The sequence below is a fragment of the Malassezia japonica genome, chromosome 1, assembly GCF_029542785.1.
Source record: "Malassezia japonica chromosome 1, complete sequence".
NCBI classification, from domain to species: domain Eukaryota; kingdom Fungi; phylum Basidiomycota; class Malasseziomycetes; order Malasseziales; family Malasseziaceae; genus Malassezia; species Malassezia japonica.
Genome location: NC_083370.1, coordinates 685,488 through 701,699, shown reverse-complemented (window position 1 = coordinate 701,699; position 16,212 = coordinate 685,488). Strand labels below are relative to the sequence as shown.

At 65.0% G+C, this 16,212-nt stretch overlaps 7 protein-coding genes across 7 annotated transcripts; 4 read left to right on the top strand and 3 right to left on the bottom strand.

Moving 5' to 3' along the window:
• Nucleotides 1–22: 22 nt before the first annotated feature.
• MJAP1_000394 (uncharacterized protein) lies at nucleotides 23–1,186 on the top strand (the record flags this gene model as incomplete). The annotated part of the gene is made up of 1 exon (XM_060264364.1): nucleotides 23–1,186. The coding sequence occupies one exon, from the start codon at nucleotides 23–25 to the stop codon at nucleotides 1,184–1,186; it is 1,164 nt and encodes a 387-aa protein (XP_060120347.1).
• Nucleotides 1,187–1,361: 175 nt separating this feature from the next.
• Nucleotides 1,362–2,156, bottom strand: ARC35_1 (Arp complex subunit; the record flags this gene model as incomplete). Its single annotated transcript, XM_060264363.1, has 3 exons — nucleotides 1,362–1,372; nucleotides 1,399–2,072; nucleotides 2,095–2,156. 3 exons carry the CDS (start codon nucleotides 2,154–2,156, stop codon nucleotides 1,362–1,364), a joined length of 747 nt encoding a protein of 248 aa, XP_060120346.1.
• A 60-nt stretch (nucleotides 2,157–2,216) lies between these two features.
• MJAP1_000392 (phosphatidylglycerophosphatase) lies at nucleotides 2,217–3,798 on the bottom strand (the record flags this gene model as incomplete). Its single annotated transcript, XM_060264362.1, has 5 exons — nucleotides 2,217–2,304; nucleotides 2,327–2,602; nucleotides 2,625–3,598; nucleotides 3,648–3,697; nucleotides 3,720–3,798. The coding sequence occupies 5 exons, from the start codon at nucleotides 3,796–3,798 to the stop codon at nucleotides 2,217–2,219; spliced, it is 1,467 nt and encodes a 488-aa protein (XP_060120345.1).
• A 46-nt stretch (nucleotides 3,799–3,844) lies between these two features.
• Nucleotides 3,845–4,471, top strand: MJAP1_000391 (uncharacterized protein; the record flags this gene model as incomplete). Its single annotated transcript, XM_060264361.1, has 4 exons — nucleotides 3,845–4,295; nucleotides 4,318–4,383; nucleotides 4,409–4,441; nucleotides 4,464–4,471. 4 exons carry the CDS (start codon nucleotides 3,845–3,847, stop codon nucleotides 4,469–4,471), a joined length of 558 nt encoding a protein of 185 aa, XP_060120344.1.
• Nucleotides 4,472–4,537: 66 nt separating this feature from the next.
• On the top strand, nucleotides 4,538–8,219 carry SKI2 (Antiviral helicase ski2; the record flags this gene model as incomplete). The annotated part of the gene is made up of 2 exons (XM_060264360.1): nucleotides 4,538–4,704; nucleotides 4,727–8,219. The coding sequence occupies 2 exons, from the start codon at nucleotides 4,538–4,540 to the stop codon at nucleotides 8,217–8,219; spliced, it is 3,660 nt and encodes a 1,219-aa protein (XP_060120343.1).
• A 133-nt stretch (nucleotides 8,220–8,352) lies between these two features.
• On the bottom strand, nucleotides 8,353–10,514 carry MJAP1_000389 (uncharacterized protein; the record flags this gene model as incomplete). Its single annotated transcript, XM_060264359.1, has 2 exons — nucleotides 8,353–10,350; nucleotides 10,374–10,514. The coding sequence occupies 2 exons, from the start codon at nucleotides 10,512–10,514 to the stop codon at nucleotides 8,353–8,355; spliced, it is 2,139 nt and encodes a 712-aa protein (XP_060120342.1).
• A 951-nt stretch (nucleotides 10,515–11,465) lies between these two features.
• On the top strand, nucleotides 11,466–16,193 carry SLA2 (sla2 Src-like adaptor 2; the record flags this gene model as incomplete). Its single annotated transcript, XM_060264358.1, has 4 exons — nucleotides 11,466–11,617; nucleotides 11,640–12,803; nucleotides 13,057–13,190; nucleotides 13,213–16,193. 4 exons carry the CDS (start codon nucleotides 11,466–11,468, stop codon nucleotides 16,191–16,193), a joined length of 4,431 nt encoding a protein of 1,476 aa, XP_060120341.1.
• Nucleotides 16,194–16,212: the final 19 nt, after the last annotated feature.

The window sequence follows — 16,212 nt, the reverse complement described above, 5'->3', positions numbered from 1 at the left end:
GCGTGCTTACGTAACAACCTCCATGGTGCCGGCGCAGGCGGAGGCCGCTGCGACGCTGCCCCCGACGGCCGCGCTGCCGCGGCTGCGGCGCGAGCCGGGCCTCGGTGCGGTAGAGGACGCGCTGGCGTACCTCGAGTGTCTGTACGCGCCGCGCGTGGGGTGGCCCGAGGAGCTGAACGACCGCCTCGAGGCCATGTCTGCCGACGCGACCGAGCGCGCGTACGCGATCGACTGGCTCACGCGCCTCCTTGCGTCGGAGCTGGCGTGGCTGGAGGACGACGTGCCGCGGCGTGTGGCGTACGAGCGTGCGGCGACGCTCCTAACCGGGTGCACGTCCGCGCTCGAGTCGGGCGACGTCGTGCGCGAATTTGCGTTTCCGCTCGACGGCGCGCCGACGCTGTGCCTGGAAGTGCGCGACGCATCGCTGCCGCCGTCTGACGCACACAGCAAGCAAGGTGCGGCAGAGGCCGCCGCAGCCGTCGGCGTGCAGACCTATGCGAGCTCAGTGATTATGAGCGACTGGCTCGTGACGGACCTGGGCTTCTTTCACGCGGCGTTCCGTGGCGCGCCGTGCAAGGAGCCGTTTACGATCGTGGAGCTCGGCGCGGGGACCGGCATCGTTGGCATGGTCGCCGCGCGCATCCTCGCCGAGCGTGGGACGCCAAAAGCAAAAGTGTACATTACCGACTATCACGCCGACGTGATGGCCAATCTGCAGTACAACCTCGACACCTACCTCTTCCCCGACCCCAGCATGGCCGAGCGCGTGGACGTCGTGTGCGAGCCGCTGGACTGGCGCGCTTTGCACGCGCAGCTGCATCCCGACGCGGCCGCCGACGGCGTCGCGTGCCGGCTTCCGCCCCCCCAGAGCGCGTCGCTGCTGCTCGCCGCCGACGTGGTCTACGACCCGATGCACGCGACGTGGCTCCTTGGGGCGATCGTCTACCTCTTGCGCCAGCCGGATACGGACCCCGATGCGCGTGCGCATATCCTGGTGCCGGTGCGCTCTGCCGGGCGCCTTGCCGGGCTCTATGCGACGATCGACACGGCGATTGCCGCGTGTGCGGCGCCCCACAACGGCTACGTGCTCACGACGCTGTCGCAGCGCACGCTGCCGCGGCGCCGTGGGCTCGGCCGCGACGACGAAGGCAAGTACATATGGACAGAGCTGGGCTGGACTACCTAAGCCTGGCGGAACGTGCGCCCGCTCGCCGTCTTGCGCTGCTTTTCGGCATGCTCTGGCTTGGCGCGGTTGAGCACCTTGAGGAACTCGGATACGCGGAAGCGCATGCGGCTGTGCATGTACGCCTTGGAGCATTTGACTGGGTGAGACGCAAAACGTACTGTGGTAGTGCAGGTAGTCACGGAAGAGCTGGATATGCGAGATCGTCGAGAAGCGCACGTCGGGGTGCTGAAAGTGCCGGGGGAAGAGCACAAATGTCACGTAGCCCGTGTCGTCGCCGCGCTGCAGGCCCGCGACCGAGCGGATCTCCAGCGGGGGCTCCTTCGAGGAGTAGAGCACCTGCGGCGCGTTCTGGATCGAGGGCTGGCGCCGGGCGTCGACAAACTCTTGGAGGAATACCTTGCCGAATACACGGTCCGTCTCTTCGTCAAAGCGCGTGCTAAACACCACCGTCACACGGTCGTGCGCTGGGAGAATGTACATCGCCTCGTCCGCACGGTAGTGGATCGGGATGAGCGTGCCGGGCGGCGGCGGGCCGCTGGGGTCAAACTGCTGCTCGAGCTGCGCCTGCTGCTCGAACGCACGCTCAAACGGCGCCGCAAGCGCATTGCGCTTCAGCAGCGACACGGTGTGGATGAGCGCATCGCGCTCGGGGCCCGCCGCGGGCACCGCCTGGTAGTCAAACTCGAGCGTCACGCAGTAGTCCGGCTCGACCTGCGCGCGCATCCAGCCGCCGTACACGTCGCGCAGCGACGCCTCGACGCCTTGCTCGACGAGCTCGGGCCAGCACCGGATGTCCATCGAGAGGGTGAGCGGCCCTTCCTTGGTCGACTCCATATGGTACGCCACGCCATCAAAGTCGGTAAACGTCTGGTCCACCGCAGCGGGTCTATGTAAGTCGCAGCACGTACGTCGCAAACCGGCTCGTGAGCAGGTCACGGATCAACGTGTTCTCCGCACCGAGCAGGATCATGGTGGAGATCGTAACGGAGCGTTTGGGGATCTATGGCGGCCCGCGCGCCCGATCATCGGGCTACACTGGCAGGCGCGACGCGAGGCGGTCGAGCTTCGCCTGGACGTCGGTGCGCTCGCGGCGCAGCAGGAAATGGTCGCGCTCAAGGCTGCGTGAGATAGTGTACATACCTTTGGATCTTTTTCGTGAGCTGCGCGACGGTCGCGCCTTGCTCGTCCACCTCGGGGGGCGGGGGGGCAAAGTCGGCCATCGCCGGCACGTCGCCTTCGTGCGACAGGTCGCCGTCGCGCCACTGCGCCAGCCAGTCGTTCAGCTTGATGCCGCCGATAAAGCCGGTCGGGAGAATGACGATCGCCACAAGCGCAAAGAGCCACTGCCGCAGCGGCACGCCAAAGAGCGTGGGGGGGACGACGGCGGGGGGGAGGCGCGCGCCGCGCCGCGGGGCGCTCGTGTGCGGACCGCGGGGACGCACGGCGCACGGCACACGTCGAAAAGGCACGCCGCCGCGTGCCACTGCGCAGCGAGCCGACCGGCGGCACGGCCGCATCCTTGAGCACGTTCGAACGGGGGGTGCGCCACGTCGACTTCCACGGCTTGACGGGCGCCGCGGTAAACGCCGACCAGGTGAGCTCACGCGTGTGCTGCACACTCGCAAAGACCTCGCGCATGACCGTGCATGCACCGCCTTTGACACGCTCCCACACGGGCAGCAGGTGCAGCATGCGCGCGAGGTGGTATCCGGCGCGGCCGACGCCCCGCAGCACCGCGACAAGCCGAGGCGGGAGCTGGCGCGCCGCCGCGTCGATCAGGATCGACTGGGGCTGTTTTTCCGGCTGGAGCTGCGCGAGCGGCACGTCGGGCACGTCGTGCGTCCACGACGGGCCGACGTACGCCGCGCGCGTGCGCCAGCCCCCGCGGGGGGGGATGCCCACACGCACGAGCGCACGCAGCACGCTGTTCTCTGCGCCACGCATGAGGCGCGTGCCGAGCTTCTCCGGCGCCCACAGCTGGGTGGTGAGCATGGCGGTGCACAGCGGAAGGCGCGGCGCCACGTCCTCGTGCACATCGAGGTCCGTATCCGTGCGCGGCACGCTCGCGCCGAGCAGGCGGCCGATCCGGCTCGCCAGCACGACGTCGGTCGTGAGGCGGTCGCCGATGACCAAGACGTGCGGCACCGCGTCGGGGTGCGCGCCGCGCTGCGCGAGCTCGCGAAAGTAGTCGACGACCTGCTGCGCGCACCGCCGCGACGGCTTCTTGGACGCATGACACAGCACCGGGACGCCGAGCTGGCTCGAGACGTTTTCCGCCGCAAGCGCCCCGGGGTCGCTGCGGGTCCCTGCCGAGTTGCTCACAATGAGGATATGGTCGGACCCAAATACGGCCTTGCACTCGCTCCACGAGCGCTGCAGCGCGGGCGCGAGGTGGTCCTCGTGGGGGCGCGTCTGCGTCAGCCGAGCAACGTACCAAACAATTGTCCTTGTCAAAAACGACGTACCGCACGCCGGAGGCGTACACCTTGTGCCAGTCGACTTGTGCAAGGGCTGCGTTAGGAGAGCGACGTACATGCAACAGACAAGTGCGGACGCAGGATGCCTGGGCGGACCAGCGCACTGGCAACGGCCAGCACCCCGGGCACGTTCATCGTGGGAGACGATCCTCCACAATTGCGTATTTTGCCCATTTCCAGCATGAGCGAAGTGGACGAAATTTTTGCGGCGCTTGGCCAAGGGGGTGCCAAGGGGAGCGAGTCCAAGAGCAAGGACGACACAAAGAGCAAGGACGATGCAAAGCGCAAGGGAGATACGAAGCGCAAAGGCGATGCAAAGAGCAAGGACGACGCCAAGCGCAAGGACGACGCCAAACGCAAGGACGACGGGAAACGCAAGAGCGAGGACGACTCAGGCAAAAAGAGCAAGAAAGCCAAGAGCGATGCTAGCACAACCACCGCCACAAGCACATCCACGGAAAAAGATGCCAGCGCCAAGGGCACACACGCCGAGCCCAAACCCACCAAGCCCAAGACACGTGTACCGACCGTCGTGCACGACACATCGAGTGCCGCACGCAAACCGGCGCAGCCCGCGCCCAAGCAGCTCGACAACGACGACGCGGCGTTTGCCGACTCGCGGGGCAAGGACCGTACGTCTCTCTTCTCACACAGGCGCCCGCACCGAGGAGGGATTCAGGATCTTTACCGAGGACGAGCTCAAGCTGAACCAGGGCGGAGGTACGTCGTCGCTCTGCTCACACAGACACGCCGCTGTGTCCTTTCGACTGCGACTGCTGTAGGTCCACGTCCTAACCCAGGCTTCTAGATACCCCGCTTGCGTAGCGTCCTCATAGCCCTTTTTGGCCCTTCCTCCACATCCATCTTCACTGGCATGAGTGCGGCGATGGCGCACGACGAGGCGGCGCTTGACGCGCTGCTTCGCGACGTTTCGCTCACGCCCGGCGGCCCTGACGTCGAGCAGTGCCGGGAAAAGATCGCCGAGACGCTGCTGACGCCCAAATGGCGGCCCGAGCATGCTTGGATGACGCACGCCCAAGAGTACGTTGCCCGACTAACTCAGACACTGGGCGCGCCCCCCCAACTATGAGTCGACGCTGGCGATGGATCCCTCGCCGAGTACGACGTCGCTGCAGTTTGTGCGCTCTGGGCTGCACGGCGCCGTCGTCGGCTACCGCGAAGTGGTCTCTACAACGTCGCTCCAGGAGCTGTACCAAGGCGCTGCGCCCAACATGTCGATGCAGCGCCCTATGAATGCGACGCACACGTTTGTGCGCGGCAAGTCGGGGGCGTCTCCCTTCCGCCCCGGCGGCCTGGACGACGATGCGGTCGCACCGGATACCCTTGCCGAGACCGACGAGCCGCTGGAGGACATGGCCCTCCGCCGCGTCCCCCCCGGCTTCACGCGCGGCCTGGACACGGCTGCGGGCGAGGGCATGGGCGCGGCGCCCGAGTGGGCTGAACGCCTTGCGTCGAATACCAACCCCCTGGACCGTACCGTGATCACGACCGGCGACGATGGACTGTACCGCATGCCCGAAAACGCGCCTGCGCCACAGAACGATGATGCGGTGGTCGACGAGATGCTCCCGGTGGAGTCGATTCCGCGCATGTTCCACGGCGTGCAGGCGCAGCAGCCCGAAGAGAAGCGCGAGTGGGCGCATGTCGTCGACGCCAGCAAGCAAATGACCAACTTCCACGAGCTGGTGCCCGACATGGCGCACGTCTTTCCGTTCGAGCTGGATACCTTTCAGAAGCAGGCTGTCTACCACCTGGAGCGCAGCGAGTCTGTGTTTGTCGCCGCGCACACCTCCGCCGGCAAGACGGTGGTAGCCGAGTACGCGATTGCGCTCGCGATGAAGCACATGACGCGCTGCATCTACACGTCGCCGATCAAGGCGCTCTCGAACCAAAAGTTCCGCGAGTTTAAAAAGACGTTTGGCGCGGAAAATGTTGGTATCCTCACCGGCGATGTGCAGATCAACCCAGAGGCGCCGTGCCTGATTATGACGACCGAGATCCTGCGCAGCATGCTTTATCGCGGTGCAGATCTCATCCGCGACGTCGAGTTTGTCATCTTTGACGAGGTCCACTATGTCAACGACCAGGAGCGCGGCGTCGTGTGGGAAGAGGTGATTATCCTTCTTCCTGCGCACGTCAACATTGTGCTCCTCTCTGCCACGGTGCCGAACACGAAAGAGTTTGCGGGCTGGGTCGGCCGTACGAAAAAGAAGGACGTCTATGTCATCTCGACGCACAAGCGCCCTGTCCCCCTCGAGCACTTTATCTACGCCGGCAAACAACTGCACAAGATCGTCGATGCGAACGGGCGCTTCCTCTCGGGCGGCGCACACGAGGCATTCGAGTCGCTGAAGCCCAAGCAGGTGCGCGAGCGCGAGGCGGCGGGCGTGCGCGGCAAGCCGCCGCAGCGTGGCCGCGGCGCGCCGCGCGGCGGCGCCGTTACGTCCGGCCGCCGCGGCATTGACCGCTCCGTGTTTGTGCACCTCGTCGGCCTCTTGAAGAAGAAGTCGCTCTTGCCTGTCGTCGTCTTTGTCTTTTCGAAGAAAAAGTGCGAGGAGTACGCCGACAGCCTGTCGAGCACCGACCTATGCACTGCGAAAGAAAAGAGCGAGGTGCACATTGTCGTCGAGCGCAGCCTGATGCGCCTCAAGGACGCCGATCGCGAGCTGCCGCAGATCCAGCGCATGCGCGAGATGCTCAGCCGGGGCATTGGTGTGCACCACAGTGGTCTGCTGCCGATTATGAAGGAGCTGGTCGAGATTCTCTTCCAGCGCGGCCTGGTCAAGGTGCTCTTTGCGACCGAAACCTTTGCGATGGGCGTCAATATGCCTGCGCGCTCCGTCGTCTTTTCCGGCGCGCGCAAGAACGACGGCACGGGCTTCCGTTTCCTGCTCCCGGGCGAGTACACGCAAATGTCGGGTCGTGCCGGCCGCCGTGGCCTGGACGCGACGGGTGTCGTGATCCTCGTGGCCTCGGACGACATCCCCGAAGTGAACGGGTTGAATAAGATGCTCCTCGGCCAGTCGAGCAAGCTCAAGTCCCAGTTCCGTATCACCTACAGCATGGTCCTCAACCTCTTGCGTGTCGAGGCGCTCAAGGTCGAGGAAATGATCAAGCGCTCCTTCTCGGAGAACTCGACGCAGCGCCTCTTGCCCCAGCAGCAGGCCAAGCTCAAAGAGGTCGAGGGCAAGATGGCGAATATGGAGAACGACATGAAGCTGCTGTCGCTGCCCTATGCGCAGCTCGAGCGCCTATACGACGCGTCGCGCGACGCAGTGCAGCTCAACGAGACGCTGCTGGCGCTGGCCTACCACCATTCGCAAGGCAGCAAGTGCCTTGCCTCGGGCCGTGTCGTCCTCTTGCGCGACGGCTACTTTGACCACGCCCCTGCGTTCATCGTGCGCCCGGTGACCGGCGAGCACTTTTTGGTGCTTGCCGTGATTCCCGAGTCGAAGCGCAGCGTGAACAGCATCCGCGCCGACGCCGTGCCGCCGATGTGGATCTCGTCGACGATCGCCGAGCCGATGCGTGCGCCCGACCTGATCCCTGTGATCCGCGAGGTGCCGCTGAGCTCGATTGCGTTTGTCACGTCGTTTGTCGAAAACATCCCTGCGCCCTCGATCCAGACGCGCCGGCCGTCGGCGATGCGCCGTGCGATGGAGCTTATGCGCCCCGCGATCACGGCGATTGTCGAGTGCCTCGACGCGGCCAAGAGCGACGCGCCGACGGCCATCACCTCGCTGGAAGTCGACTGGGCGCGCCTGCGCCGCATGGACTTCCAAGAGGCCAAGAACGCACGCGATCTGGCGCTCGCCGAGCTTGTGCCGCTGCAGGGCCTCGTGTCGGAGCCCAACTTTGCACGCGACTACCAGCGCATGCAAAAATTCAAGGATCTCGAGCGCAAGGCGGCCAAGATCAGTGCGTCGCTCTCGGACCAGAACCTCGACTTGTTGCCAGACTACCACCAGCGTGTCGACGTGCTGAAAGCGCTGCGCTTTATCGACCCCGATTCGGAGACGGTCCTGCTCAAGGGCCGCGTGGCGTGCGAGATGAAGAGTGCCAACGAGCTGATTCTCACCGAGCTGATCCTTGACAATACCTTTATCGAATACGAGCCGGAGGAGATTGCGGCGCTCCTCTCCGTCTTTCACTTTAAGGAAAAGACGCTCGACGACCCGTCGCTTCCCGCACGGCTCAAGGAGGGCTTTGACCGGATTGTCGACGTCGCGGACCGCGTGTCGGCCGTGCAGACCGCGCACCAGCTCAGCACGGAGGACGACGCATCGTCGCTCAAGACGGGGCTTATGGAGGTCGTCTACCACTGGGCCAAAGGCACCGATTTCCAGACGATCATGCAGATGACCGACGTCGGTGAAGGCACGATTGTGCGCTGCATCACGCGCCTCGATGAGACCTTCCGCGAGGTGCGCGACGCGTCGCGTGTGATTGGCGACATGGACCTCCTGCAAAAGATGGAGACGTGTCAGCAGCTGATCCGCCGCGACATTGTCTTTGCGGCGAGTCTCTACTTTTAGGCAGACTGAAAGAAGACTACATCCATTACGTAGGCCTCTTGGTATCCAGAAAGTGCAGTCGGGTATCCGACAGCCGTTGCGTAAAAACCGGGGTAGCAAGTGAAGGATCGGTATAGGCCGGCTCCTGTCGAGCCTAGAAATTGGGACTGGTGTACGCACTGCCAAAGTAGCTCGAGCCATTATGGCCGCCGAGCGGTGTGCGGGGGAGATAGGCGTGCGCCATGCTTCCGTTGGCACTGTGCACACGCTCCACGGGCGGGGACTCGTCCTTGGCCGCGACCGTGGCCGGCACCACGTTCGACGTGTATGACGAGAGCCACTCGCGCGTGGGACTCGTCGGGCGTGATGTCGGCGTCCACGGCGGCGGCACCGCGCTGCCGCTCGCCGTGTCGATCCAGGCGCCCGGCGCGGTCGGCGCGCCTTCGACAAAGCGCTCTTCCGCCTCGATCAGGCGATCGGTCGGCTGGCCGCAGTTGCACATGTCGTGGCTCTCGCCGATGCGCGGCGGCAAGTGCGAGACGGCCCACGGCGAGCCCGCCGGGAGGTTCCTTGGCGCCGAGCGGTCGTTGGCCGGGACAAGCGCAGGGCCCGAGCGTGGCCGCTGCAGGTCGTTGGGGCGCAGCACGGCATATACGGGCGTCGTCGCGCCGCTCGGCCCATCCGCGGGCGGCGACGGAGGTCGCGAGTTGGGCCGCGAGCGGAAGCCGAGGCGCGTCGGCGACGGATCGCGGCTTGCGGCACGCGACGACGTGCGCGACGAGACGTGCGAGCGGATCGTGTGCGCGGACAGCGAGTTGGTGAGCGAGTGAATGAGCCTGTTCCACTCGGGCTCGCTCGCAAGCGCGCCGCCATTGGGCGGCGTGCGCGTCTGCGTCGTAATCCCGCTCGCTCCGGTGGACGTCTCGGAGCGCTGCCGAGTGTGCGACGGGGACGCGGGGCAGGACACGGGCGACTCTTCCGAGTAGGGCGGCAGGTGGATCGAGTCAAAGGTAAACGCACACGACGGAATCGACACCGGCTTCGCCATCGAAAAGACCTGGACCTTGGGCTGGCCGTACATTTCGCTGTCGACACGGTCGTCGAGCACGTCGGTGCGCGAAAAGAGCACTTCGACACCGAGCTCGTGCGTGATGCGGATGTCGGTGCGTGTGCCGCGCGCCGTCGTAGGCCGCAGGCGGTTGTCGTCCGGCAGGCGTACGACCGTCTTGATGCGGTAGCCGTACTTGCCTGCATCCGGCACCTGCGCAAGCGGCCGCTCGTCGACCTCGAGCGACGGCTCGAGCGGCTGGACCATCGGATAGGACTTGACGGCCGCCGCGCCGAGGCGCAAGCTGGGCTGAATGCCCGCGGCACACAGCACGCCCTGTGCCCAGAGCGCCGGGCTGTTGGGGATGCCCGCGGAGCCGGTGCGCGGGAGCGTGCCGATATCCCACACACGCAGCTTATCGAGTGGTGCCGAGACCCACGAGGCGGTCTGGTGGTTGTACAGCTCGTATTTTTGCTCGACAAACACACGGACCAGGTGCACGTTGACGTTGGGCGGGGGATTAGGGTGTACGAGCGCGAGCGTCGCGATGCCGCCGACAGTGAGCGAGGCAGAGGTGAGGCCGATCGAGATCAGGCCGAGCGCCTCGTGCACGTCGTGGTACTGCATCTCGAGGGGATACGGTCCGCCGTCGGCCGTCTGCTGCTGGATGACAAACGCTTCGCGCTGCGCCGTGACGCCCGCGCCACCGCGCCCTGCGCCCAGTGCCGTAGCGGTGATGGTGTAGCGCGTACGGCCGTACTTGCAGCGCTCGTACGGCGCGGTCCATGCCGGGATGATAAAGTGGAATTCAAAGTCGTGCACGCCGCGCTCGAGAAACAGGCCGACGGCCCCGACTGCGTTCGGGTCATCCAAGCCGGTCGCCTTATCGCGGATGCGCTCCTTGAGCGAGCGACCCCGCGAGCCTTGCTCGCGCACTGTGTGCCCCTCGTTGTCGTTCTCCTGGAAACGCAACGTGCGGTCGAGCACGACGTGTTCCTCCCATCGCAGCTGGTTCCGCTCCTTTGGCGTCGTTCCACCGGATGGCATACCCACCATCTGCGAGCCACGCAGCTGGATCTGCACACCTTGGATCATACGATCGCTCTGCCATGAGTCATACCACCTACCGGGCACTCGATTTCCACTACACCATCCAGCGTCTTGTCCTGGCTGGGGGTATTGGGCGTCTGGGGAGGGTAGACCCATACGATGTCACTCGTGAGGTGAAGCAGGACTTCACATCCGGCAATGCCGCTGGCGCCCACCATCGTCGGTGGATACGCAAGCGATGCGGGGTATTGACAGCCGCAAGAATAAACTCGTGCAAATTTCCTGCCCAACAATTCTCGCATACTTCCCCATCAGCCGTGGATGGCCAAGGAGCGCGAGACAGGCGCGCTGCTGTTCATCGGCGCGCCATGCCACACATGCCGGCGCGAAGAGTTCCTGCCGCTGATGTGCAGCGGGTGCCGGCACAAGTTCTGTGCGGACCACGCGAGTCCCGAGGCGCATAGTTGCGCGAGCGCGGAGCGCGACTTTCTCGTGCCTTTATGCCCCCTCTGTAGCGAGCCTCCCCAGGGATGGCGGCGCGGCGCATCGGCTACCACGACCCAGCGCCAGATCCAGCGGCACTGGGAGGCGCCGTCGGTCGCGCGGGGCGGGTGCCGTGTTCTCCTCGCCGAGCACGGACCAAGTGCGACGCGGTCGGCGACACCACGCTGCGGACACGCCTCCTGCTCGGCCGTGCTCCATGTCGCGATCAAGTGCAGTGCGTGCAAGCGTGACTTTTGCACGTCGCACCGCGCACCGGGCCAGCATGCGTGCCCCGCGGCGCGGCCGAAAAACGCCGCACGGCCACCGAGCGAGCCGCATCGCGCGCCTGCCCTTCCCTCGCTCCAAGGCGCTGCACCGATGCGCGCCATGGCCGATTTACGCACCAAGCTACGCGGTTCTACCGAGGCTGCATCTACGTCCACTATACCCCAGCAAGCGGCCCCGCGCCCCTCGCGCGCCGCGCAGCGCCGCGCCGCTGCCGAGCGCCAGTCCATGATCCGCGCCATGCAGGCGCGGTACGAAAAAGGCCTCCTCTCCGAGTCCGAGCAGGTGCTTCTCGCCGAGAAGCGCGCCGAGGACGCGCAGGCACCTCCCTCCACCTGCCCCATAGCCTAGCCACGTGGTACTTTGCGCGTGATCGGGCCATACCGCTCGTTTCGAATACCATGGCCGACGCCGGGCACCGTCCCCTGACTGGCGCTGCGCGCGCAGGTGCGCGTGGTGATCCCCAGGTGCTGCAGATCGGAAATGTCCTTACGATTGTCTCGCTTGCCTTTTTTGCCGTTTCGCTGCTTGCCTCGCTGAGCGGTGTGCCGGGGTACGTTGTTTTTCTTATACAGTCCTGTCCCAGTGCCCGACTACCCCCTTGCGTCGTCCGCGGGCGGTGTGTGCAGTCCGTTTGTCAAGCCGGGCTACATCGAGCACGACCCCTACCCCGTGTGGCGCGCGTACGACGACGCGTGCGAGTCGCCGCGCCTCTTTGCGAGCCTCCTCGGCACGGTTCCGGGCGCGACGAGCGGCCCTGTTGCGTCGGTGCGTCCTACGTCGGTCTCGACGCAGGCGCACCGCGACCTTGTGCGTACGGTCCAGAACCGTACCGTGCTCCTGGTCGGCGATGTGGTCGACCGCACCATGGTCCAGGACCTCTGCCAGATGCTGGGCCAGGCTTCGGTCCCTGTCACGGCTGAGCATGTGTACGGCAGCGCGCTCAAGGCGGTGAACCACAAGACGCCTCCTGGCGACACGCTTCTTGCAGACTACTGCTACGTCGACCAGTACGACACGCTCTTCGCCTCGTTCTACCACTACGGCACGGACACCGACAAGCGCTGGCGCGATCAGCTGACCTACTTCCCGCCCAGCACCTTTGAGTCGCGCATGGAGGATCTCCTGACGCCGTTCCTCGAGTCGCTGCGTCGGCCCCGTCTCACGGCGCAACTCCCTCGTCCCCGTAATGGCGTCGACCTCGCCGTCTTTTCGACGGGTCTGTGGGACCTTGCGACGTGGGCGCAGGAGGACATTTCTTCTGGCATGACTGCGACGTCGGACCTGAGCAGCGACCGCCTCAAGGCGTGGCGTGCGCGCACTGTTGACATGATTGAGTCGCTCCGCGAGGTCGTCGGCCAGTCGACGCGTATTGCCTGGCGCAGTATTCCCTATGCGACGCCTGCGCACGGCTCGATCACGACGCTCCTTGCGTCGCTCCGTTCGAGCTACAAGCCGGTGGACGAAACGGGCAAGCAGCCCTTTGCGTACGGCAACCGCATTGCGCAGCTGAACAATGCGCGCAGCGCCACGCTCTACCTCCGCGACTCTGTGCGGAGTGCGAGCAACAAGAAGCTGTGGACCCCCGCGAGCCACCCTACGGTTGGCGACATCCCCCTGGCCGAGGTCACGCTCGGCGAGGAGGACAAGCAGAACCCCAGCTCGTTAGCGCCCAGCATTACCCCCCATGCCTTCCTCTTCTGGGACATGGTGCTGGCGGAGCTCCGTACGGCGGTCGCGTAAGTAGTCACTACGCACATAGACCTGCAATTTTGCACGACGCCAATGATCCGTGGGCCGAGTAGCAAAGTGGTTACTGCGACGGCTTTAGGTCACCGAAACGCCGTTATTCGTGGGTTCGATCCCCACCTTGGTCACTTTTTTGTTTGGGTCGCGTCCCGTTGCTTAGGTAAGCTCGCACTGTCACCGCCGCTGCTTCTCCGCAGCGACCCTATCTTCGGGGACGAGATGTACGTGGCGAGGCTGACCCAGGTCGCGGTATGCAGACCAGTTCCTGAGCGCCACGCGCCCGTTCGACCGGGACAAGGCCGAGCAGGACCTGTCGATTCATCTGAAGAAGGCAACGAGCGCAGAAGAGACTGCGCCGAAGCAAAAGCATGTGCGGAGTATGTTGCGCAACTTACCCAGAATGCATCGTGTACACGTGGGATCACAAGTCGTCGCTGAGCGTGTGGTCGGGCCTGCGCGTCCTGCCGATCCTCAACGATGAGGTGCAGACGTTCAAGGCGCTGATTCTTGTGCACAAAGTGCTCCAAGAGGGCCACCCGATCGTGCTGCGCGAGGCACAGTCGCACATCAACTGGCTCGATACCTGCTCGCGCATGTCGGGCAACTCGGTGCACCGTGGCTACGGCACGCTAATCAACGCGTATGTCTCGTTCATTCTCGCGAAGCTGCGCTTCCACCGTGCGCACAAGGAGTTCAACGGCTTGTTCGAGTACGAAGAGTACGTCTCGCTGAAGAACATCGACAACCCCGACGAGGGCTACGAGACGATCATGGAGCTCATGACTCTGCAGGACCGCATTGAAAAGCTCCAGAAGCAGGTGTTTTCGACACTCCGGGGACGCATGAACAACGAGTGCCAAATCTCGTCGCTCGTGCCGCTCGTCAAGGAGTCGTACGGTATCTACAAGTTCCTTACGTCGATGCTACGTGCGATGCACCGCCGCACGGATGCCATGGACGCGCTCGAGCCGCTGCGTGGCCGCTACAACGAGCAACACCACGAGCTGCGCCGCTTCTACTTTGAGTGCGCCTCGCTCAAGTTCCTCACGAGCTTGATCAACGTGCCGAAGCTCAACACGGACCCCCCGAGCCTACTTGCACCTCCGCCGGATGTGCCGATGCTGCCGCCGCGTGAGCGCGAGGCGCCACGCCCCGAGACGCCGCCGCCGTCGGAGCCGACGCCGACGCAGGACGAGATCGACGAGCAGGCACGCATGCTCAAGGAGTACGAGGACAAGCAGCGTGCGCTCAAAGAGTCCGAGGCGCGCGAGCAGCAGCGCATTTCCGACAAGGCTGCCGAGCAGGAGCGTGCTTTCCAGGCGCAGCAGGCCGAGCAGGCCGAGCAGCAGCGCCTCGCACAGGAGCAGCTGATGCGTTCGCAGCAGATGAACCATATCCACGGCCGCGTCGCCGAGATGGAGCGCGATCTCTTGCTGATGCGTGGCCAGTACGAGCGCGACCAGCTGATGCTGCAGCAGTACGACGGGCGCGTCAAGGCGCTCGAGACGGAGCTGGCTGCGATCCACGCAAACGCCTCGGCGCAGATGGCGAGCAAGGATGAGATGGTGCAGCAGCTGCAGGAGCAGGCCGAGACGTGGCGCAACAAGTACGAGGCGCTCGCCAAGCTTTACTCGCAGCTGCGCAAGGAGCACCTCGACCTCCTCAACAAGTACAAGCAGGTCCAGCTCAAGGCGGGCAGCGCGCAAGAGTCGATCAACAAGATGGAGCGCATGGAGCGCGACGTCAAGGCCAAGAACCTCGAGCTCTCCGACATGATCCGCGAGCGCGACCGCGCGCGCCTCGAACTCGACCGCCTGCGGGGCGGCCAGCGCGAAGAGGTCGAGCGTCTCAAGCGCGAGCTCCGCTTTGCCGAGGAGCGCGCACAGGACGCCACGCAGGCGCGCGGCTCAGAAGTCTCGACGATCATGGCGCGCATGAATGCGCAGGTCGCCGAACTCGAAGACGAGCTGCGGTCGCACAAGTCGCAGCTCGATGCCAAGGACGCCGAGCTGCTCATTGTGCAAGAAGGCATGGACTCGACGATCCGCGAGCTGAACGACCTGCGCCTTGACCGCGGCACGAACGACGACGCGATGAATGCCCAAATCGATACCGTGATTCTCGATAATACGCGCAAGCTGAGCGCGATCATCGACTCGATTCTCCAGGCGTGTGCCGACAAGGTCGACGAGGCGCTGTATGCCCTCGAGGCCCCGACAGCGTCGGGCAACACGGCCGCGACGCCAGAATACGTCTTGTCGATGATCGAAAAAGGACAGTCGTCCGCGAGTGAGTTTGCCGCCGTCTTTACGCTGCACCTCGAGCAGCAGGAAGGCGGCGACCACGTCGACGTGATCCGCAGCGCGAACCAGCTGGCGCAGGCGGCCGCCGAGTCGCTTACGTCGTACAAAGGCATCCTGCGCTTTGCCAAGGACGAAGACACGATGGAGCGCCTCACGACGGTCGGCATCGATGTCGGCAGCGTGCTCCTGCGCGTCTTTATGAACCTGCAGTCCTTCCGCCTCGCGGGCATGGGCCTGTCGCAGCGCCTCGACGTCGCCGCGCAGCAAAACATGCAGGCGAACCAGGCGTTTGGGCGCCTCGCCGATTCCGCGCAGTCGCTCATCGCCGCGGGACAGCACATCAAGGCCAGCGGCGATATCGGCGACATGGTCGAGCGCGAGATGCTCGGCGCGGCCGCGACGATCGAGCAGGCGACGCAGCGCCTCCAGGCGCTGCTTGCGCGCGAAAAGTCCTCGTCGCGCTTCTCGGCCACCGAGCTGCAGGTCCACGACACGATCCTCGGCGCGGCGCTCGCGATTATGAAGGCGATCGGCGGCCTGATCCGCGCCGCGACCGACTCCCAGGAAGAAATCGTGGCCAAGGGCCGCGGCACGAGCACCGCACAGCAGTTCTACAAGAAGCACAACCGCTGGACCGAGGGTCTTATCTCGGCGGCGCGTGCTGTGGCGTTTGCCTCGACGATGCTCATCGAGGCGGCGGACGGCGTGATCATGGGCTCGCACAGCCTCGAGCAGCTGATTGTCGCCTCGAACGAGGTGAGTGCGGCGACCGTGCAGCTCGTCGCTGCGTCGCGTGTCAAGGCCGAGTTCATGTCCCAGACCCAGGACCGCCTGGAGCGCGCGGCAAAGGCGGTGACGGACGCATGCAAGGCGCTCGTCCGCCAGGTGCGCACCATCACAGACAGCCAGAGCGCGACGTCAGATCTGGACTACTCGCAGATGGCCACGCACGAGTTCAAGGTGAAGGAGATGGAGCAGCAAGTCGAAGTGCTCAAGCTCGAAAAGGAGCTCACGCAGGCGCGCCGTGTCCTGGGCGCGATGCGCCGCGCGGGCTACCATGCCACCGAGGACGAGTAAATAGACCGTTGTACTGCTT